At 44.7% G+C, this 23325-nt stretch overlaps 1 protein-coding gene across 1 annotated transcript; it reads right to left on the reverse strand.

Annotated features, from left to right (window-relative positions):
* Nucleotides 1-15633: 15633 nt before the first annotated feature.
* Nucleotides 15634-16522, reverse strand: LOC142259308 (gastrula zinc finger protein XlCGF66.1-like). Its single transcript, XM_075331778.1, has 4 exons — nt 16380-16522; nt 16071-16250; nt 15866-15989; nt 15634-15782 (listed from the first exon to the last, which is right to left on the reverse strand). The coding sequence occupies exons 1-4, from the start codon at nt 16455-16457 to the stop codon at nt 15634-15636; spliced, it is 531 nt and encodes a 176-aa protein (XP_075187893.1). The 5' UTR covers nt 16458-16522.
* Between the last annotated feature and the right edge of the window lie 6803 nt (nt 16523-23325).

The raw sequence follows: 23325 nt of genomic DNA on the forward strand, positions 1-23325 counted from the left end.
TCTTTTCCCTCTCTCTCTCTTTTCCCTCTCTCTCTCATTTCCCCCTCTCTCTCTTCCCTCTCTTTCTCCTGGCATGGTCAGTACAGAAATCTCTCGATCGTGGATGGGTGAGAGGGAGTAATAAAAATATAAAAATGAAGTCCCTACTGTGTCTGTGTATTTATTTCTAATAAAGTATTTTTCTCTGTGTGATGTCTTTTTTTTTTTTTTTTAACCCTTTATTGGAGATTCTTAATGGCCAGGTCAAAGTTGGCCTGACATTAAGATTCTCGGGCTTTATACCAGCTGGTAAAACATAGCTGGTATTAACCCCTTATTAAACAGCATGCCACCTGCCACCAGGGCCACTGGAAGAGTTGGATACAGCGCCAGAAGATGGCGCTTCTATGAAAGCGCCATTTTCTGGGGCGGCTGTGGACTGCAATACGCAGCGGGGGGCCCAGAAAGCTTGGGCCACCCTGCGCTGCGGATTCTAATCCCCAGCTGCCTAGTTGTACCTGGCTGAACACAAAAAAATGAGCGAAGCCCACGTAATTTTTTTTTTTAATTATTTCATGAAATTCATGAAATAATTAAAAAAAAAGGGCTTCCCTATATTTTTGGTTCCCAGCTGGGTACAAATAGGCAGCTGGGGGTTGGGGGCAGCCCGTAGCTGCCTGCTGTACCTGGCTAGCGTACAAAAAATATGGCGAAGCCCACGTCATTTTTTAAAAAAAAAGTTTTTAGGCAAAAACCTTTATATTTATATATATATATATATATATATATATATATATATATATATATATATATATATAAAAAAGGCTTCCCTGGATTTTCCATTGCCAGTGAAGGTAACACCAAGCAGCGGGGGTTAGCAGCCAGTAGCTGCTTGGGTTACCCTTAGCAATAGAAAATGCAGCAGGAGCCCACACTTTTTTTTTTACTCCTAACCCTAGGGTTAGGGTTATGTGATTGTTTTTTTTATTTTTTTTTATTTTTAATGAATTTAAAAAAAAAATCGACATGGGCTTCTCCCATCAACCACCAAATCATTTTACTGCTCATTCATCCCTACTCCTGACCACACAGCCAGCAGAACAAGTAATCAGATGACTCCAGTGTCGGCCGATTACTTGTTCTGTGTCCCCCTGCATCCATCGCAGCGTGTGCGGGCTGTGAGGTCCCCTGAGTTTGGTCCAGCACTGGAGTCAGCTGATCTGAGCTCAGCTGAACTCCAGCCCGCACACACTGCGATGGATGCAGGGGGACACAGAACAAGTAAGGTCTAAGCCACACGGCGAGAAAAACAGTGCGAGTGGAGTGCGATAAAACACCGCATCCCATTCGGACCAATATTAGCCTGTGTGTCAGCGCACATGAGCAATTATTTTCTCAGCCCTAATTGGACCGAGAAAACAATCGCAGCATGCTGCAATTGTAATGCAAGACTCTTCCACTTTTACCCATTCAAGTGTCTGGGGTGAAAGAAAAATCGCACTGCACTTGTGGTACATTGGTGTACCGCAAGTGCAGAGCGAGACTCACAATAGCTGACTACGGAGGAGAGAGGGACAGAAATCCCTCCCACCCCTCCTGACTCAGTGCCGGACCGCCCCCCGCAGCTGAGGTTTGCTCACACAGTCGGACCTCAGTCGCAGGGACACACGCATGATACTCAGCTCTGCTGTACTGAGCGTGAGTCGAGTGTAATGCGAGGGGATTGCAGTAATCCCCGTGTGGCCCCAGCCTAATCAGCCGACACTTGAGTCAGCTGATCTGAACTCAGCTGAACTCCTGTACACACAGCCCGCACACGGTCACATGTGATCGGCAGCAGGCAGTGACTGCTGTTAAGGCTACATTAACATGACCGTTCCGTTTTTGCGGGCCGCAAAAAACGGTCCTTTTTTTCACGGATGCATCCATGTGGCATCCGTGTGCCTTCCGTTTTTTTTGCGGACCGCAAAGAACGGAAGCAGCAAGAAAGATAAATAGATGAGTAGATATAGAGATGGATAGATAGATAGATATAGAGACAGAGAGATAGAGGGATGAATGAATGAATGAATGAATGGAGGGATGGATAGAAAGATAGATAGATAGAGAGATGAGAAAGACATATATAATGTCCCACCTCCCTGCATATTCTAAGCTGGCACCCTTTTGTGACTTTCATGTGGCACTAAGGTGCTTAGCCTTGTATTTAGCCAAAAAATAAATAATAAAAAAAAATTACATGCGGTCCCCCTATCTTTTGTAGCCAGCTAGGGTAAAGCAGACGGCTGCAGCCTGCAAACCACAGCTGGCAGCTTCACTTTGGCTGGTAATCCAAAACAGAGGGCATGCTGTTATTTTAAATTAAATAAATAATTTAAAACAAAAAACACGGGGTCCACCCCAAATTGGATCACCAGCCAAGGTAAAGCGGACAGCTGTGGTCTGGTACTCTCAGACTAGGGAGGTCCACCATTATTGGACACTTCCCAGCCTAAAAATAGCAGGCCGCAGCCACCCCAGAAGTGGCGCATCCATTAGATGCGCCAATCCTGGTGCTTCGCCCCAGCTCATCCCGTTGCCCTGGTGCGGTGGCAAACGGGGTAATATATGGGGTTGATACCAGATATGTAATGTCCCCTGGCATCAAGCCCTGGGATTAGTGATGTCAGGCGTGTATCAGATACCCGACATCACCAACCCAGTCAGTAATAAAAAAAGATAGACAACAAACACACTTTTATTTGAAAAAACACTCCCCAACACATTCCCTCTTTCACCAATTTATTAGAAAGAAAAACAAATCCAGGTCTGGTGTAATCCAAGAGGGTCCCACGACGATCCATACCATAGTCAATGTCCCAGCCAATGAAGAACAGAATGTTCCCTATTGGCTGGGACCAGTGACCCAGTGACCTGAGCTAACATCAATAGGTCAGCCCAGGTCACTGCAGGGCATGACGAGTGCTGCTGTCAGGAGGTTAGCGAGGTACATTACCTGCGATGATCGCTGAACTCCTGACAGCAGCACTGTCACTGAGTTCAATGACCGCCGCCTTCACAAACCAAGTATCGCGAGCGGCCCATGACGTTACCACTAGTCACAGTCTCGGGTCAACAGCGAGAGGTGATGTGACAAGCGGCGGGCATAGAAGGCAGTGACGACCGCTGACGTCAGGAGTGCAGGACTTCATCACCGCAGGTAATGAACTTACTAACCTCCTGACGGTAGCGTTTGTCATCCCCGCAGCTGCTGACACTGCAGTGCGGGCAGCTGCTGACACTGCTGTGCGGGCAGACGCGGGGCTGGGGCTGGAGCGGGACACAGACTGCACGGGCACCCGACGAAAGTCACATGGAAGTGCTTCCGTGTTGCTTCCGGGAATTCTGCAGACCCATTGACTTGTATTGAGTCACGGTTCGTTATTATGGAACAGAATAGGACATGTTCCATAATAACGGAGTGGACATACGGCATCCGATGTGGTTTTTTTGTAGGATCGGATGCACATGTAAGTGCTACCGCGTGCCATCTGATCCTACACAAAAGACATTTAAAAGATGGTCCTGTCCGTGGGTTCGCAAAAAAAAACAGGAACTGACCAGGACAAACGGAACGGTCATGTGAATGAGCCCACCTGCAGCTATTGCAGCATGTGCGGGCTGTGAGATCAGGAGTCAGCTGACTCCAGTGCCGGCCGATAAATTCTGTGTCCCGCTGTAGAAGGATCCGGTAAAGTAACGGTTGCATGCGCTGCACATTTAATCCACAGGATCCGGTCATATGCGGTTTGCGGTTATTTGCCCACAGGCAAAAAAACGCTGATGTGAAAGTAGCCTGCAAAATGCATGCCACACGGATGATACGGACGACACACAGACTAGGCAAGAGGGAAAAAAGCAATCTCATGACCCCTTCATTTTTTTTCCCCCAATTATTTTTTTCACATGTTGCACTGGGTAATAATCATAATTTCTGTACACACAGGCACACACACACACACACACACACACACACACACACACACACACACACACACTCACAGACTATGAACTATATGAGAAGAAGCAGAAGATAGACGCTTTTTTCCTCTGGTTGTGCAGAGCTGGGAGCTGCTGTTGTCTCTGTGTGATTGCTCTCAGTGCATCCACACTGGGAAGAGGCAGGGAGGAGACTTTGGGTGGAGAGCTGAGTGGGTGTGTTAGACACAGTGGGTGTGTTAGATAAGTTAGATACAGCCCTAAAGCCACAAAGAATTATGGGAGTTGTAGGAACTGAACCCAGGAAGTCAGAAGAGAGATTAACCCCATCAGAGCTGGAGCCAGCATTGAGGATGTGCTGTTAGAACACAATAAAAGGTAATATTGCTGAAATAACATAATAGATGTGTGGAGAGGCACATATTAGCAAGATTTATCAGAAAAAAAAAATCAGTTTTGGTAACTGGACAACTTCTTTAAGGTTCTCCTATACCCTATTCCATCCCTATTCCCTTTCCCCACCTTTCAGACACCCATAATAAATTCATTCAACTCTCCCACACACCTACTTTTCCCACAATTCCCTACCCACTTATCCTTCGACACTTGTTTGATACCGAATCTAGATCGCATATGAACTATTTCTATAATAACTTGTTCTACTTGTTTGACATCTTACTTTTCTTCCCTTCCCTTATGTATTATATAACCCTTTGAATAAAAATATTTTATTCATAACAGTGTCATGACCACATTTTTTGCTTCAATATTTTTCCCTATCTTCCTCCTTCAAAACCTAGGTGTGTCTTAGGGCGGCTTTGCACGTTGCGACATTGCACATGCGATGTCGGTGGGGTCAAATCGAAAGTGACGCACATCCGGCGTCGCAGTCGATATCGCAATGTGTAAAACCTTTTTGATACGATGAACGAGCGCAAAAGCGTCGTTATCGTATCATCGCTGCAGCCTCCGACATTTCCATAATGCCGATGGTGTGACAGGTACGATGTTGTTCCTCATTCCTGCGGCAGCACACATCGCTGTGTATGAAGCCGCAGGAGCGAGGAACATCACCGCCGGCTGCAATGAGAAGGACGGAGGTGGGCGGGATGTTTACATCCTGCTCATCTCCGCCCCTCCGCTTCAATTGGCCGCCTGCCGTGTGACGTCGCTATGACGCCGCACGACCCACCCCCCTAAGGAAGGAGGCGGGTCGCCGGCCAGAGGGACGTCGCACGGCAGGTATGTGCGTGTGAAGCTGCCGTAGCGATAATAATCGCTACGGCAGCTTTCACTAGATATCACACGTGCGACGGGGGCGGGACTATCGCTGCAGCATCGGTAACACATTGTTACCGATGTCGCAACGTGCAAAGCCCGCCTTATGGTCCAAAAAATACGATAGGTTTAAAAAGAAATAAAATGGTTCTTTCCCTCACCAATTCTTACTTGAGCATTTTCTGATGGGTGGCAAGACTTGATTTAACAGTTAAACATTTCAATTATTCACAATATGAAAAAGGTTCCTTCCCCGTGTGGCTTCTTCCCATGTTTCGTTTAACATTTCTTTATTGTTTTCAAGAAAAATTATATGACAAAGCATGAATATAGATAATTTTGTAGTGCCCGGTTTTACAGAATATGGAAAAGTTGCAGTTTGGTCTGGGCATTTAAATCTTATACAGCATATACTACAGTGAACTTTATCGTAGGTCTTACAAGAAAAATTCTTCATAATATCCTTAATGACATCTTATCCCAAGTATATATCAATTGTTCTATTTAATATGTAGATGGCAATATCATTCTGTATAATCTTGCCATATATTTCAACAAGTAAACCTATGTATACTAATTAGAGAAGGAAAAGAGGGGAAAGAAAGAAAAGCAAGGGATGAAAGGAGAAGAAGAGGGAGAAAGAGAAGAGAAAGAAGGAAAACACGAGAAAGAGAGATTATGTAGAGTTCTGTGACGTCGCACCACGCCACCCTCCCATCAGGAGGGCCACTTCACCCCGCCAAACATCAATGTGGCAGCGTGCCCGTGAGTAACCAGGATTGGAATTGTTGTGTTTCTCTGAATTGAAGCCACGGATACGAGGTGGAAAAGCATAGTGAGTCTCTCCCTTCATCAAATGCTCTTATCTCTTCCAAACGTCTCAGGGCATCCATAGCCCCCACCCAGTCTGCTCTTCTCAATGTATAGGTGGACCTCCAATGTTTCGGTATGATCTGTCTCATTGAGATCATGAAGTATGAGAGCAGACCTCTCTTCGCCTTAGAGATTGCCCCCCCCGTACATCGAGAAGAGTGCCACTTCCGGCGAGGGTGTCACTCCCACATGATGTAAATGATTATAGAGAGCAAAGACGTCTTCCCATAATCCCTGGATCCCTGGACAAGACCACCAAATATGCAGCATTGTGCCCACCGAGGTCTGACACCTCCAGCAAGTGTCTGAGACCTCTGGAAACATTCTGTGGAGCCTGGCGGGTGTCCTGTACCACCGTGCGAGGATTTTATAGTTCAGTTCCTGCATTCTACATGAGATGGTGGATTTGCGTGTTAGGTTAAATGACTTATGCCACTGTTCTTTGGAAAAAGTCTCTCAGTTCTGACTGCCATTGCCCTACATACTCGGGCAGGTCCCCCCCGTCCCCCCGGACACTGTTATGTTGTAGATTATCGAGACTGTGTGGGGAGGTGTTTCTCGAAGGAAACATAGTCTTTCAAATGGAATCAAGTCCCTATGCATCTCAGATCTCGGAGCCAGAGAGTCTACAAAGCTACGTAGTTGTAAGTATTGAAACCAATGACTTGGCTCTCTTGGCCGGTCACCTAGTAAGGACATCAGTGGTCTGCAACCCAGTTGAGTAATTACACCTTTAACACGTGGGATCCCTCCCGTTGGCATTGAAATCAAGCTGGGACGGATTTCGCGAAGCCAGCACTGGAATGCAGGGTTGCCCACCAGTGGCGTCATAGGGCCCGGTTCCCCTGTCAGCCTATATCGCCTACTGGCCCTCCTCCATGCGTTAGCCAGAGACAAAAGAATCGGGGAAATTCCCAGGGTCTCCAAGTTGATTCTAGATGATAACCAGAAGATTCCCTGCGTCATGGTCGCGTGTAAATCACATTCAATCTCTACCCACAATTTTCTGTCCCTGTTATGGAGGAGATCCAGTATGCAATTGCCCACCGACGCCGCATGGTACGCTTTAAAATCAGGTAGCCCCACCCCTCCGCCCCAGCGAGACCTATTCAACATGGAGTATTTCAGTCGGGGTCTAGTACCGCGCCATATAAAATTGCTGATCATCTTTTTTAACTTGAGGAAGAAGTTTTCTCCTAGATTCAATGGGATTGTCTGGAACATATATAGTATTTTGGGTAGGACATCCATTTTAATTGTATTGACTCTACCAAACCACGAGAAGGGGAGGTTATGCCCTGCCGTGAGGTCTTTTTGTATGTTTTTTAAAAGGTCTGGAAAATTATGTTCATATAGGTCTTGGTGTTTAGAAGGTACCCTGATCCCCAAATATTTAATGCAATTGCTGTTCCACTTAAAGGGAAAAACGGGTTTGAGGGCATCCTCTTCCACCGACGATAGCGATACGTTTAGGATCTCTGTTTTTTGTAGGTTTACTTTAAAGTTGGAGAGTCCACCAAAAGTCTCAAACTCCTGTAGTATAGCGGGTAAGCTAATCCTTGGTTGTGTCACATATATCAGGAGGTCATCTGCAAACAGTGCCAGTTTATGAGACGTTGGTCCTATCTGTAACCCCTTTATCGAGGGGTTTTTCCTAAGCGCGTTTGCCAGGGATTCCATTACCAAAATGTATAGGTATGGTGATAGAGGGCATCCCTGTCTGGTGCCGTTTCCAATATTGAATGGGGTTGACAGGCGTCCGTTCACGCCCACTTGTGCCGTTGGTTCACGGTATAGGGCCTTTACCCATTGTAGTAAGCGCGAACGGACGCCAATTGCCTGCAGTGTGGCTTCTAAAAAGCCCCAATGGACTCTGTCAAATGCTTTTTCGGCATCGACTGTCAAGAGGCACATTGGGGTTTGGCGTTGTCGGGCTTGGGCTACCAGAGATAGGGTTCTGATTGTATTATCACGCGCCTCCCTCCCTGGAACAAATCCTACCTGGTCTTTGTGTATCAGTTTGGGAATGTAGGGGCCTAATCTCAAAGCTATCATTTTAGAGTATAGTTTAATATCCACGTTTATTAATGAGATAGGTCTGTAATTGGCGCAAGTTAGTGGGTCCCTGCCAGGTTTTGGGATTACTGTTATTCGGGCTTGAAGTGTCTGTTTAGGGAACTGGCATGTTTTTGTTATGGAGTTAAAGGCTTTCAACATTATAGAGCTACAGGCTTCTCCACATATTTTGTAGAACCGGGGGGTAAACCCGTCGGGGCCAGGACTTTTGCCAACTTTAAGGGCTTTAATAGCATCGCTTAGTTCAGTGTCTGAGAAATCCTCTTCTAGGCTCTCAGCCTTTGTATCCTCAAGAGGGTCTGGTGCATATTTATTGAGGTATTCTAAGATGTTATGGTGTCTCGTGTCAGATAATGGGGCATGTGGAGTTGGGATGTTGTAAAGTTTTGCATAGTAAGTTCTAAATTCTTCCAGAATGTCAGGGGTAGAGTGGATCTGAGTTCCTGTCTGTGAGTTTAGCGAGAGTATTGGAGTTTGTGCATATCTGTGATGTAGGGTTCTGGCCAGTAATCGTCCACTTTTATCTCCAAACTCAAAGATATTCCTGCGGAATTTATCCCTGGCACACAACGTTTTTCGGTCTAGTATGGATAATATTTGGTGACGAATGTTAGATATTTCTATTTTGAGTATATCACTGGCTCTGGATTTATTTATCGTTTCTTTGTGGCCTAGCTGCAGCAGTAGTTCTTTTAGCTCTCTTGCACTTTCTTTTTTAATTCTGGATCCATGCGATATGCAAACCCCCCGAATCATACATTTTAACGCTTCCCATTTGACTGGGTCTGGTGTAGGATCTGCCGCATGATCTATTTTGAAATTTGCAATGGTCTTATGGATATCTTCCAGACACTGCTCATTTTTAAGTAGATTATCATTAAATCTCCAGGTGTGTCCCGTGTCCCCTCTGTCCCTTACCCCAATTTCCCCATACACTGGTGCGTGGTCCGACCAAAGGAAGACATCCATCGAGCAGCCCGGGGATTTGTCCAGCAAGTCATGGGATATGAAGATGTGATCTAATCTGGTGTAGCTGTTGTGTACTGTGGAATGAAAACTGTAGTCTCTGACTCCGGGATGCAGGACCCTCCAAAGATCAACTAATTTAAGGGATGTCAGTTCCCTTTTCAATCCACATAGTGCCGAGGAGGGGATTGCGGACCTACCAGAGGACGAGTCCAGGACCGGGTCTAGAACGAGGTTGAAGTCTCCTCCCACGATGATACAGGTGGCACCCGCAAACTCCGCCAGCCCCCTCAAAGTCTCCAGTCCAAAGGATACCTGGTCTTGATTTGGAAAATAGATGTTAGCAATAGTATAGATGTTATTCAAAAAAGATATTTTAAGAAATAACCAGCGTCCCTCCTGGTCAATGAGAGTGTCAAGGATTGTTGGCTGGAACGTTTTGTGAAAGGCAATGGAAACCCCACATGCCTCCCGGCTAGGGTGTGGGCCATGAAACCACGTCGGGTAATTTTTGGTTTTACATTTAGGTGTATTGGAAGCTATGAAGTGTGTCTCTTGGAATAGAGCTATTTTAACTCCCTTCCTATGAAGACGATATAAGATTTGACTCCTCTTTTCAGGTTTATTTAAACCTTTAGTATTGTAGGTGCAAAAGGTTAGGTGCGACAACACAGAAAAGAGTGGGAAGGGGATAGAAAGAGAGAAAAGAAAAGGAAAAAGAAGAAAGGAATAGAAATAAGATAGTTAAGAAAGAAAAGAGGTAAGTAAGCTAAGTAGGACTAGATGGCCTACTGCTCCTGAGTATCTACTAGTAGACTATTGTCTAATGTGGCACTCTGCCACGTCCCTAATAGAGGTACGGGGAAGCCTACGGCACTTCAAGAGCTCCCCGTCCCCACGACAGACCCCCACATGAAATATGAATAACAATCCACATATGCAATTCAATAATGGTCAATAACTTTTCCTTCCCTCCCTCCTCCTAACCCCCGAATGTTTGATATATTTCAAATATAAAACATATGGCACCGGGAGAACACGTTACAACCAACTTAGAAAAATGTAATTAAACCAGAGCTCAATATCAGATCTAGATGAAGGGGAAGGGGAAAAGGAGAGAAGGGGAAAGACAACATGCGAAGATAAAGGACCAGTGGGGAGAAGCAGGAAAAATTTGGGGGGCAAGAGAGTTGAATATGGTGTGGGGCATATGGTATGCATAATTATGGCGGGGGAGAATAGGTGGTGAGCCGGGTGCTAGAGAGTGATGAGAGTGTGGAGAATGTAGGAAGGTGAGAAGCGGGGAGAGAGAATAAGTAAAAAAAAAAGGGAAGGGGGGGAGGAGATGGTACGATGGGAGAGGTGGGAAAAAGCATTGATATAGTTATGCTCTATAGATGGGTAGGTAGGTAAACAGTAAAATATAATCAACATGTATCTTGCCTCCTGGTTCCTCCAGTATGTTTCCTTTCTTTCTCTGGATGGTCAGCGATGATCAGCGATGTACATCTCGGGGGGATCCTCCAGCTCGTCTGTTCTGTACTTGTCGCCATTGCTCCCTTGGTGGTAAGGGTGTGGGACCTCCCGGAGTTGGCCAATCTGGCAGGCTGATCATAGGCAGTTCAAAAGTCCCTAAGAAATTAGGAAGATCTCCCAAGGACCGGAGGACTGCCGACTTCCCATTCTTCTTTGCTAGGAGTTGGAAAGGATATCCCCAGCGATATGGAATATCTTTATCTTTAAGGGACTGGAGTAGTGGTCTTAAGGCCTTACGTAGTTGTAGTGTTCTCCGTGATAGGTCTGGCAGGACAATCAAGGGTGTCCCTTTATACGTACCCGCTCCTTTCTCTCTGCATCTTTGTAGTATGGCCTCCTTTTCTTTATAGAAGTGGACCCGACATATCACATCTCTTGGTCTGGCCGGGTCAGGGGATTTGGGACCCAGGGATCTGTGGATGCGGTCCAGTTCTGTGTGTTGTTCTGGATCACGTTGGAGGAGACGGGTGAAGAATTTTTGTGCCCATTCGTCCAGCTGTGATGGTTCCACTGCCTCTGTGAGGCCTCTAATCCTTAAGTTATTACGGCGATGTCGGTTCTCAATGTCATCTAAATGGGTCAAAATGTCCTGTATCTGGGCTGTGTGCTCTGATAGGACTTGTTGATGTGATTCTATATGGGAAAATATCTGTTCCTGCACCTCTTCTGTAGCTGCTACACGCTGACCAATTTGTTTGATCTCTGATTGTATAGCAGCCATGTCCTGCTTGTGGGATTCCCTTAGTTTCCCCAGCAAAGAGTCTATTTCCTGTCTGGTTGGAATTGATCTAATATGTGCTTTCCAATCCCAATCTTCCTCTTGTACCTGTGACTGGTCTGGTTTATTCTTGTCTCCTTTGTTTCTGCTGGTGAAGGTATTTGAATTGGAGGGTCTTTGTTCTTTAGGTGATGTGTGTCGTTGTGGTGGTTTGATTATGGGCTCAGTGTCAGGCTGAGAGGCTGCTGCTCCGAAAAAGCGGGCGATATCAGCACCTTCTCCCTCCTGGATCTGTGTGCTCGTCGCCCGTCCCCTCCTGCGCGCCATTACCGTCCTGGAGCCTGGTGAGTGCCTGTGTTATTGGAGTTCTGCCGTGGGTCTGTGGGAGCTCCTTCTTTCTGTGTCCTAACCTGCCATCGGCTAGCTCTGCCCCCCCGGCTTCTTCCCATGTTTAATAAGATCTGATTTATAAGAATAACATTTTCCACATTCAGAACATAAAAATGGTTTATACCCTGTGTGAAGTTTTCCATGGTCAACAAGAGTTGATTTCCTAGTAAAACATTTACCACATTCCATCATGAGAATGGCTTCTCCCCTGTGTGAGATCTTTGATGCCTAACAAGATGTGATTTCTGAATAAAACACTTCCCACATTCTGAACATGAAAATGGCCTCTCCCCTGTGTGAATTCTTTGATGCTCAGCAAGATCTGATATCCGAATAAAACATTTCCCACATTCTGAACATGAAAATGGCTTCTCCCCCGTGTGAATTTTCTGATGATTAACAAAAAGGGATCTATGAGTAAAACATTTCCCACACTCTGAACATGAGAATGGCTTCTCTCCTGTGTGAGTTTTCTGATGTCTAACAAGGTTTGATTTCTGAATAAAACATTTTCCACATTCTGAACATGAAAATGGCTTCTCCCCCGTGTGAATTTTCTGATGTCTAACAAGGTCTGATTTCTTAATAAAACATTTCCCGCACTCTGAGCATGAAAATGGATTCTTTCTACAGTTCATTTTTTGATTTTTAGCAAGGGTTATTTTCCAAGTAAAACATTTTTCACTTTGGGAGCTTGAAAATGGCTTCTTCCCTGTATGCGTTCTATGATGTTTAAAAAGATCTGATTTCTGAATAAAACATTCACTGCATTCTGAGCTTGAAAATGGCTTCTGCCCAGTGTGAGTTTTTTGATGATCGTAATTTTGGACTGGTTTGAAAAGATGAGAAGAAAGAGCTTTCCGAGGAAGGACTGGAGGTATATATGGGACAACAGCATGCTCTTCATAAATATCATGTGTGATACTTTGATAATCTGTTTTAAATTCTGAAGAAATTAGAGATCCATCTGAACTCCCAATACAGTCATCTGCTAAAAATAAACACAATGTTATTATTTTATAATGATATTATCTTGAAAGTACATTTTTTTTTTTTAAAACCATAACATCAGAAATTAAATTAGGAAAAAAATGTATCCTGAATCTGTTGTCCATTTTCGACACCTAAAAGCCCCGTTACATGGGACGATATATCTAACGATATGTCGTTGGGGTCACGGAGTTTGTGACGCACATCCGGCATCATTAGAGATATCGTACCGTGTTACACCACTGAACGACTGTGAACGAGCAAAAATACTCACCTTATCGTTGTTCGTTGACACGTTGTTCATTTTCATATCGTCCCACCTTCTCTGCGCCGGTTGTTGATCGTTCCCGAGGCAGCACACATCGCTCCGTGTGACACCCTGGGAACGATGAACACAGCTTACCTGCGTCCCGCCGGCAATGCGGAAGGAAGGAGGTGGGTGGGATGTTATGTCCCGCTCATCTCCGCCCCTCCGCTTCTATTGGCCGGCCGCTGTGTGACGTCGCTGTGACACCGAACGTCACTCCCCCTTCAGGAAGAGGATGTTCGCCGTCCACAGCGACGTCGTCTGGGAGGTAAGTATGTGTGACGGGGGTTACCGACTTTGTGCGACACAGGCAACAAATTGCCTGTAGCGCACAAATGATGAGGGCGGGTGCAATCGCACATGCGATCACACGATAAATCGATGCGTGTAATGGGGCCTTAAAAGTTACATCTTCGTTAATTCGGATCTCCCATTCCTAGCACCAGTTCTCTGAAATGTGCTACAGTAAATAATCTGATTGATTTTCACAATGTGACTGCAGGATAATGAGAGACAGGGGGCTACTATACTGTCCCTCACGCTAGGGGACCATAAGCTATTCCTAACCTCTGGATTACCCCTGAAGATGGAGATGCCGGAGTCCCGTGCCTTACTATTCTCCTGACCAAATCTAATCTGTTATCCCTCTGGAAAGGAAGGGGCAGGAATATGATGGAAACACAAATTAAGCCAGAGGGGAACAGAGATTAAGACAGACAGGACACATTGCAAAGTCACAAAAATAAACAGTGAGAGACTAAGGAGAAAAGGAAGAGCAGGAAGGCAGCAACAAAAATACAACAAGGGTTTACACTACAACAGCACACAGGAATAATGCACAACAACCATCGGTAAGTCTGGATTACAACACCTCACTAGAAAAATAAAGGTAAACTATAGCTGGCATTAATGAGATAGTCCAGCCAGCATATACAGAAGGGGAGCGAACGATACTTTCCTCTCGACAGCATGTGATCAAAGACATTAACAAGCATCCCAGCAGAAAATAATTTTTGCTAGCCTGCCCAAGCCTCTGGTTTTATGCCTGCGTCTCCTTGCGCTGCTCACAGACATCAGAGAAAAAGTTAAAAAAAGAGTTAAAATGCAGAGCACCAGAATCTATAATTTCCACAGATCCTGACGCCGCCATGACAGTTGAATAACCAGCAAAAATCTCCTTGTAACATTGATCCACAACATAGACCTTCTCAAAGAGATTTTCGTTCAAAGATGAACATAAAAAAGTTAAAGACAGATGCTGGATATGTATTAGGGTTTTCCGGGACTGTAATGTTGATGGCCTATCCTTAGGCTTTGTAACCAAAGCAGGTAGCAGGGTCTTGCGGTTTGTGCAGATAAACAGTAGGGCTCCAATTCATCCAGAACAGCGATGTAGACTGAAAAATGACGTCAGGGACTGGAGTGAAATTTCTGGCATAGGGAACGCCGCAGTTTGTTATGAATTAGAGAAGCGGTGGCATCACACCCTTCTTGTGGCCAAGCTCTGCCCATTTTGACAAAACTGGTTAAAATTGGCATGAAACCTTGAAAAGTCGCACAATTTTTTTACAACTCTGTGTTGCACAACATTTTTTGAGAACTTTTGAAGTGATTTATGCCAGAATTCTGCCATAATTGCTCTGATGAATCAGGGTCTAGGTGTCAAATCTCCTTCTGTAGGTGTCTCCATTCCTTCCAGGGTAGTTTGCCAGTAGTTCAGATTCTCTGAAGCAAACATTTTATTACATCTTCTTTAGTAGTTGAAAACTTTTGCATTTCAATGTGCGGCTCAAACTCTGCCCATTTTGGCAAAGCTGGTTAAGATTGAACACACACACAGGCACACACACACACACACACACACACACACACACACACACACACACACACACACACACACACACACACACACACACCAGCCTGTCTCCTCCAGCTTTAAACTTCTGTAATTAGGAGACCTTTGCTCACATGTCATGATGTCAAAAAGGTCCTTAAGCAGTCCTATAATCGGTATATAAACACTGAGGCTGCAAAGAGAATGGGGGGCCCTGTGAAATTTTCCAGTTTGCTCTCCCTTTACCCTAATGCCAGTCCTGCATGCCAGCCTGTCTTCTGTTCAGTTCATTTAGACTCCTGCAATTAAGAGACCTTTGGTTACATCATGTCACATGACTCTGAAGGTCCTTAAACAATCAACCTCAGAATACAACTGATGGGGACCCTAAGAGAGTGGGGTTCCTGAGAAATTGCACAGTTTGACTTCTCCCAACGCTGGCCCTGACTGTAACTAGGGCTTATTTATGGAGTAGGGCTTATATTTCAAGCATTCTCCAAAAGTCCCATAAAATCATGCTAGCTCTTATCTTGGGTGTAGGTCGTATTTTCTGGGAAACAGGGTATTCATGAACCCTCTGCAGGTCTTTGAGTTGCTTTCATAACAACATAGAGAAGGCACTAGAAACAAACAGCAGAAGAAGCAGAAGCAAAGAAAATACAGCTGAAAAAAAAACAGAGCAGAAAGTCTAAAAATGTAAACACAAAACTACTGCAGAAAGTACATGAGTAGATATCTCTTACTGGATAGAGCTGGAGAAAACACATCCTGAGGAACATCGGGATCTTCTTGTTTACAGTCTTGTGGGAGAAGAGGACGGGGACATCTCTCTGGTGTTGTCCTCTTACTGGATAGACCTGGAGGAGACACATACAGGGACTGAATTCATTCCTTACATACAGATAATTATAGGCCGTGTGTATTTAGTCCTGTCTATTACCTGGTGATGTGAGGGGCTGGGGATCCTCCATCATGACATCCTTGTACAGATCTTTGTGTCCTTCTAAATACTCCCACTCCTCCATGGAGAAATAGACGGTGACGTCCTGACACCTTATAGGAACCTGACACATACAATGATACCGTCACCCCCGATCCCTTCATAGCGTTACTGTATAATGTCCCAGCATTCCCAGCAGTGTCACCTCTCCAGTCAGCAGCTCAATCATCTTGTAGGTGAGTTCTAGGATCTTCTGGTCATTGATGTCCTCATGTATCGGGGGGTGAGGTGGTGGCCCCGTGAATGGAATCAGGGGTCTTCCACATCCCTCAGACACAGGGGCCTGACAGTGCTCACTAGAGGTCTTCTTCACTACTGTGTAATCCTGGTTATGGAGAGACACAGTAATAAATCTCACTCCAGACATTTCCAGAGTCCTCACCTCTCCAGTTCTGTCCATCTGTTATTCCCATAGATAAGGATGATGTAATGTGACGTCATCAGAATCTCTCACCTCTCCAGTAAGCTGGAAGAGGATCTCTAGGGTGAGGTGTAATATCCTCTCCGCCATCTTGTCCCTGTCCATATCCATCCTTCACGGGGCAATCAGGAGAATTCTCTTCTATAGAAGATCTCCACTGAGAGGATCCGATATTGTAGGGACCTGAATGGGGAGATGACGATGTGACATCATAGAGAATCCGCTGTAATAATACAATTACTGGAGATAATAAGGGGAAACATATAATGAGAACATTCTGGAAGAACATTATACTGTGTGGGGGCAGAAAGGGTCCGAGGACTGAGGGCAGAAAGGGGCCGAGGATTTAGGGCAGAAAGGAACCGAGGACCGGGGGCAGAAAGGGGCCAAGGACCGAGGGCAGAAAGGGGCCGAGGACTGAGGGCACAAAGAGGCCGAGGACCGAGGGCAGAAAGGGGCCGAGGACCGAGGGCAGAAAGGGGCCGAGGACTGAGGGCAGAAAGGGGTCGAGGACTGAGAGCAGAAAGGGGCCGAGGACTGAGGGCAGAAAGGGGCCGAGGACTGAGGGCAGAAAGGGGCCGAGGACTGAGGGCAAAAAGGGGCCGAGGACTGAGGGCAGAAAGGGGCCGAGGACTGAGGGCAGAAAGGGGCCGAGGACTGAGGGCAGAAAGGGGCCGAGGACCGAGGGCAAAAAGGGGCCGAGGACTGAGGGCAGAAAGGGGCCGAGGACTGAGGGCAGAAAGGGGCCGAGGACTGAGGGCAGAAAGGGGCCGAGGACTGAGGGCAGAAGGGGCCGAGGACTGAGGGCAGACGGGTTTCCTCACTTCCGGCCTCTCATAGTTGGGGCGTTTGTATCTATCAGAAGAAAAGGAACAAAAACCTCACGATTCATAGAAATCAGCGAGAGAAAAATACCAAGAAAGTCTCAGAGCTGAAGGGGTTAATACCACCTGAGCCCAGTAATGGGGAATCTCCACACACCTCCACCTGCAGAGCCGCACACTAGATATATGGCTGCTCTGTGCTTACAGGACCTGTGATGATGTCACATGGAGGGGAGGAGTCAGGGGTCACATGATCAGCTCCTCAGTGTAGTCCTATATTGGCGTGCACACACTGGATGGGATGAAGTGCGGTGTTAACAGATGGTTACAGTAAATTATTTTTGCGTATGTATGTGACCCCTGTTGTTTATTTATGTGACCCCTGCACACTCTTGTTTCAGTTTTTGCTATATTGAATAAGAAAAACGTTTGGACCTTCAAAGTAATATTCAATAGACCATTTCAAAGGGGAAATGCTAAAACCTGGAATTTTAGGAAAGCTGATTTCAACAACTTAAAGGGAACCTGTCAGCAGAAATGTTGCACTAAACATAAACATTTCCCCCTCTGCAGCTCATGGGCTGCATTCTAGCAATGTTCCGGGGCAGGACACCACCGATCAGGATTAGACGCAGGATTGTCCTGCTCCACGCTCCTCCCATCTATTTCCTGCCTCAGGGCAAGATGGGAAAGAGTGAGAGAGAGGCATTTAAACAACTGAAAAATGAAACATGCTATAAAAAATGACTTTCAATCCCCTCTCTTCATTTACATTACAACTTAAAAAAATCATTGGTGAAGCAGCAGATGGCGGTGTTGTCGACAGGGGGCTGGCTTCGGCGCTACTGGTGGCTGAACCAACAATTGCCACTTTTTATCTATTGCCTAAAGTGCATAAAAATGCCTCCATACCCCCAGGTAGACCTATTATATCGGGGTGTGGCAATTTCCTTGAAAAAGTCAACCGTTGGATTGATTCCATTCTTCAGCCGATGGTTGAAAGTTTACCATCATACATCAAGGATACCGGCGACTTCCTTCGGAAGATCGACGGTTTATATGTTGGCAATGATACGATACTGGTGACTGGAGACGTTGAGTCACTAAACACCAGTATCATTCATAAAGATGGCATTGAAGCTACCAAATTTTATTTGGATATGGCTGATATGCCTTCGGATTTTCGTGGGTTGGTGTTGCGTCTCCTCGAATTCTCCCTTACACATAATTTTTTTATTTTTATGGGTTCCTTTTACCTACAGCTCCAGGGCACTGCAATGGGGGGCGGCTTTTGCCCCCTCATATGCTAATTTATTCCTGGGGCTGTGGGAGAGGGACCTCCTCCTGTCAGATCAGCAGCCGTTGATGGACCGCGTCCTCTTTTGGGCGCGGTACATCGACGATATCTTCATGATCTGGCAGGGGTCGGTTGAGGAACTTAATTTATTTATGCAGGGAATGAATTCGGGGGGACGCAACATCAATATCACGTTTCAGTGGTCCTTTGAACAGATTGAGTTCCTGGACGTATTGATAAGGAAGGATGATGACGGTTTCCTACAGTCAGATTTATATCGTAAACCGACTTCAACAAACATGCTCCTCCATGCATCTTCTGCCCATCCCCAATTTATGATCAGATCGGTACCGGTCGGGCAGTTTCTCCGGCTTAGGAGGATCTGCTCGACTGATGTGGATTTCGAACAACAGGCTCATAATCTTAAGGCAAGATTTAAAGAGCGTGGGTACAGTGGGCGAGTAATAAAAAAAGCATACCACAGAGCCAAACATTCATCTAGAAATTCACTACTATATTCCCAACCGAAATCTGAGTCAAGTGACAAAATTCGCTTTGTGACCAACTATTGTGCGCAAATTCCATCCATACGTGATTGCCTGGAGAAGGCATGGCCCATACTCCAAGCTGACCCCACCCTTAACAAAATTGTCCCCGAGAAGATATCGATTACCATGCGTAGGAATAAAAACCTTCGGGATCATTTGATCCGTAGCCACTATGGGAGCAATAGGAGAGATCCCACATTTTTGGGAAATTTCAAACCCAATGTAAAATTGGGATGCTTCCCGTGTGGAGGGTGCGTCGCATGCCCCAATATATGCCGTGAGAGTACCTTCACTGACGCTAAAAATCTTAAAACATATGAAATACGGAAATATATAACATGCAACTCTAGGGCAGTTATATATTACGCGACATGTCCTTGTCCTAAAATCTATATCGGACTCACGACACGTCAGCTGAAGGTACGCACTCGTGAGCATATATTGGGGATTGAAGCTGCACGCAATGCGACTGATATTGAAGGTCTAAAAACCCTTCCAAGACATTTTTATAAATTTCATTCCTGTAATAGTGGCCTACTAAGGGTAAAAGGTATCGACCAAATTGACTTGGGGATAAGGGGTGGTGAGATCAGCAGGAGACTGGCCCAACTTGAGGCCAGATGGATATACACATTGGGTACTGTATGTCCATCTGGCCTCAATGAAAATATTAGTTTTGCGTCATTTTTATAGAATATCATGCTGTTTCTGTCATACAGGACCTGGAATGCCCTATATATATTTATGTGCCGTAGATGCATCTACTTTTATAGTGTTAATTAATTTGTGTCTAATTAACCCCCTTGTTTTATTATTTCTAGTTATCTGTGAATTTTTTCTCATGAATGATGATATATCTATTGACGGAAGAAATTAAATGGAAAAGACTGAGGATTTGACATCTCATAATTTGTGCATCAGCTGATACAATGGATAACGGTTGAATGATATTGTTCAGTGGATATATGGAAAATGCTAAACAGAAACCACTATGGCCGTTCGAGTAATGGGGGACTTTGTCTATCCTCCTGTTTTATGAGATTTGGAGATGTGTATAAATATGGTAGTCTATATACTATTTCACAAATTATACGTCTTGTCATAATATCCTCATTTGTCTCCTTTTTTGTCGATACTCATGTGCCAGAAATTGTAGATGGGCACATACATATTATCCCATATTTACTTCAGTCTCATGAGATGATATTTTTCAGATCACCAGTTTATATATATCACACAATTATTATGTCTTTTGCACATATATTTCATTTGATACCTGCACGCACGGCTGTCACTGGCGGCCGGCCCTGACCAGTCTGCTGTGTCTATACTGGTTTTTCACTCCCGGGTTATAATATCCTGGGGCTTATGACTGGTGACGCGGTAGCTGGATTAGCGTCCGCAAGGCGTCATGACAACGCGCGCGTCATCTAAGGGGTTGATGATGATTGGAGACAGGCAGTATTTAAAGCCTGTGCTCCCGGGTTATTAGACACGCCCCCTGACGAAGGTTGAGAAGCCGAAACACGTGTCGGGAGTTCTACTTACAGAGCGGTAACTACAATTTGTATGTCCTGGTGACCACTATGGCTTGATGTTTATGGCATGCTATAATAACGGTAGTTTGGTTAGCCTTGGCTTTAATGCGGTGATGTCGATCTGAGGCATTATGACTTGGATATCTAGCATATGATATATAGGTCTCTCTTGGTTGCATATTGATCACTGGTATAATCTATGGTATAGCGATCCCTGCTGGTTATCTGGTTAGACTACCTCTATGTGAGTTCCAGCATGCAGTGGTAAATGACCCCTGGGTTTGGTGGTTATGGTATGCCACAATATATGGGATTGTCTGATAGTCCTGTTATCCAGTATGGTATCGCTAAGTAGAGGTCTGCATGGTCTGAATATCTAGCTGGATATCTAACATATGATACATGGATCCTTCTTGGCTACATATTGATTACTAGTCAAATCCATAGTATAATCCATGTATTTTATGGCTGTATATTGATCACTAGTAAAATCCTATGGTATAGTAGTTTGTATACTTTGGTGATCCCTGGGTATGGTGGATATAGTATGCCAGAATATATGGGATTGTTTGCTAGCTTTGATATCCAGTACGGCAATGCTGATTGAAGGTTTGCATGATCTGTATATCTAGCTGGATATCTAGTACATGATGCATAGGTCTCTTTTGGCTACACATTGATTACTAGTCAAATCCATGGCATAGTGACTCCTGCTGTCTAAATGTTAAAATTACTTTTATGAGAGTCTTGGCATGCAATGGTAAATACACTCCGTATATTTTGGTGATCCCTATTTTTGGTGGTTATAGTATGCCATAATATATGGGATTGTTTATTAGCCTTGATATCTAGTAAGGTATTGCTGATTAGAGGTTTGCATGATCTCAATATCCAGCTTATGACGCAGAGGTTCCCTTTTGGCTATTGGCCATTGGGTATTTTGGAATATAGTGACCCCTGCTGGCCATTTGTAAAAGTTAATCTAAAGTGACTATCAGTATATATATAGACACATATGCTGGATATTTTGGAATAAACATACCCTCTATCACATTAATATAGATACTATGAGCATGACTAGAGGCTATATATTATAACAGGATATGCTATGGTGGTCACAACCACACAACTCCGCTGTATAAATTTGAGTTTTATATGATATATATGATGCATATTTTGTGTCCACTGAAATACTTGTGAGAACACTTGTTAATAATAATAAAATCACTTTTTGTATGAATTTGATTCTTATTTTTATTGGGCTTTGATCGTCTGTCCTCTCTTTTGTTTCACTATATATTATACGATTTATGCCCTGATTTGATATAGTCCTGGTTTCTAATTGGAATTATTATACATGTAATATCATAATCTATGAATATGTAAGAATGTATCCTACACTGCTGGTTTGTGTTCTTAAGATGGGAAAGAGGTAACGTGTGGTCAGCAGGCCTGCGCTTGCGCAGAACGAAGGAGGCAGAGGGGGAAAGCACGGTCACGCGATTATGGGCGGTTACTTGGTAATGCAAATCAAAGCGCCGCCCATAATCTAAAGCCTGCACACACGTCACCAGCGGTGACACTGGGCACAGTGCTCATCCACCAGACATAGGCACTGGGCATGTGCGGGGACCTCTGGAACACTGGGCGGCGTCCACAGCTATGGAAATGAGCAATGGGGGATGGCCTAAAGCGGCAGGAGGCAGAATAACGGACACCAGGCAGCCCGCCCCCGTGTACCATTTACAGTATCTGCATACAAGAAGGTACCACTTTATAAAGTCTTTATTTTGGTCTAAAAGGGGGCACAAGAACAACAGGAACATTGCTACAATGCAGCCCAGGAGCTGCAGAGGGGGAATCTTTTATGTTTAGTGCAACATTTCTGCTGACAGGTTCCCTTTAAGGGAAGAACTTAAATGTGTAGATTGGGACAATGTCATGGTAACTGGGGATACCGAACATAAATGGGGTAAGTTTAAGGATATACTACTAGAGTCCTGTAAAAAACGTATACCCTCTGGTATTAAAATGTCCAGGAATAAAAATAAACCACTATGGATAAATAAGACTGTACAAAGTATAATAAAACAAAGGGCATTTAAAATCTTAAAGGCTGAAAATACAGAAATAGCATTTCAGAAGTATAAAGATATCAATAGGAAATGCAAAAAAAGAAATCAAGCAAGCAAAATTAGCTGCTGAAACAAAAATCGCCAATGACATTAAAATAAATCCCCAAATCTTTTATAAATACATTAATGCCAAAAGGAAAACAAAAGATAGTATCGGCCCTTTAAAATATAATAACAAGTTAGTTATAGAGGACAAACAAAAGACTGAGATATTAAATAAGCATTTCTCATCTGTGGTCACCAAGTAACAGACTGTACCAGGGATCATTCAACAAGTGAAAAATCAAAGTTCACCACCTGATATAATTAATTTAACACAAGAAGTACACCTGTGTCTGAGTAAATTAAACATTGCCAGATGGCATTCATCCACGAATATTAAGGGATTTGAGCTCCGTAATCCACAGACCACTGTTTGGCTATGTGTGCACGTTGCGTAAATACATGCAGTTACGCTGCGCTTTGTAGCGCAGCGTAACTGCATGCGTCCTGCGTCCCCTGCACAATCTATGGAGATTGTGCAGGGGCCGTGCGCACGTGGCGTCTTAGAGCGCAGCGCTTCGGCTGTTGCCCGAAGCGCTGCGTTCTAGAAGTGACATGTCACTTCTTCCGTGCGCTTTGCCGGCAGCTCCTGCTC

The sequence above is a fragment of the Anomaloglossus baeobatrachus genome (assembly GCF_048569485.1).
Source record: "Anomaloglossus baeobatrachus isolate aAnoBae1 chromosome 5 unlocalized genomic scaffold, aAnoBae1.hap1 SUPER_5_unloc_7, whole genome shotgun sequence".
Classification (NCBI taxonomy): domain Eukaryota; kingdom Metazoa; phylum Chordata; class Amphibia; order Anura; family Aromobatidae; genus Anomaloglossus; species Anomaloglossus baeobatrachus.

Excerpts from the sequence above, each read along its gene's own strand:
- LOC142259308 (XM_075331778.1), bottom strand. The coding sequence starts at position 16,457 with ATGGATATGGACAGGGACAAGATGGCGGAGAGGATATTACACCTCACC. Across the intron at positions 15,990-16,070 it reads TTGAGCTGCTGACTGGAGAG|GTTCCTATAAGGTGTCAGGA; the intron begins GTGACACTGCTG and ends TGTATGTGTCAG. Across the intron at positions 15,783-15,865 it reads CCAGCCCCTCACATCACCAG|GTCTATCCAGTAAGAGGACA; the intron begins GTAATAGACAGG and ends TGTCTCCTCCAG.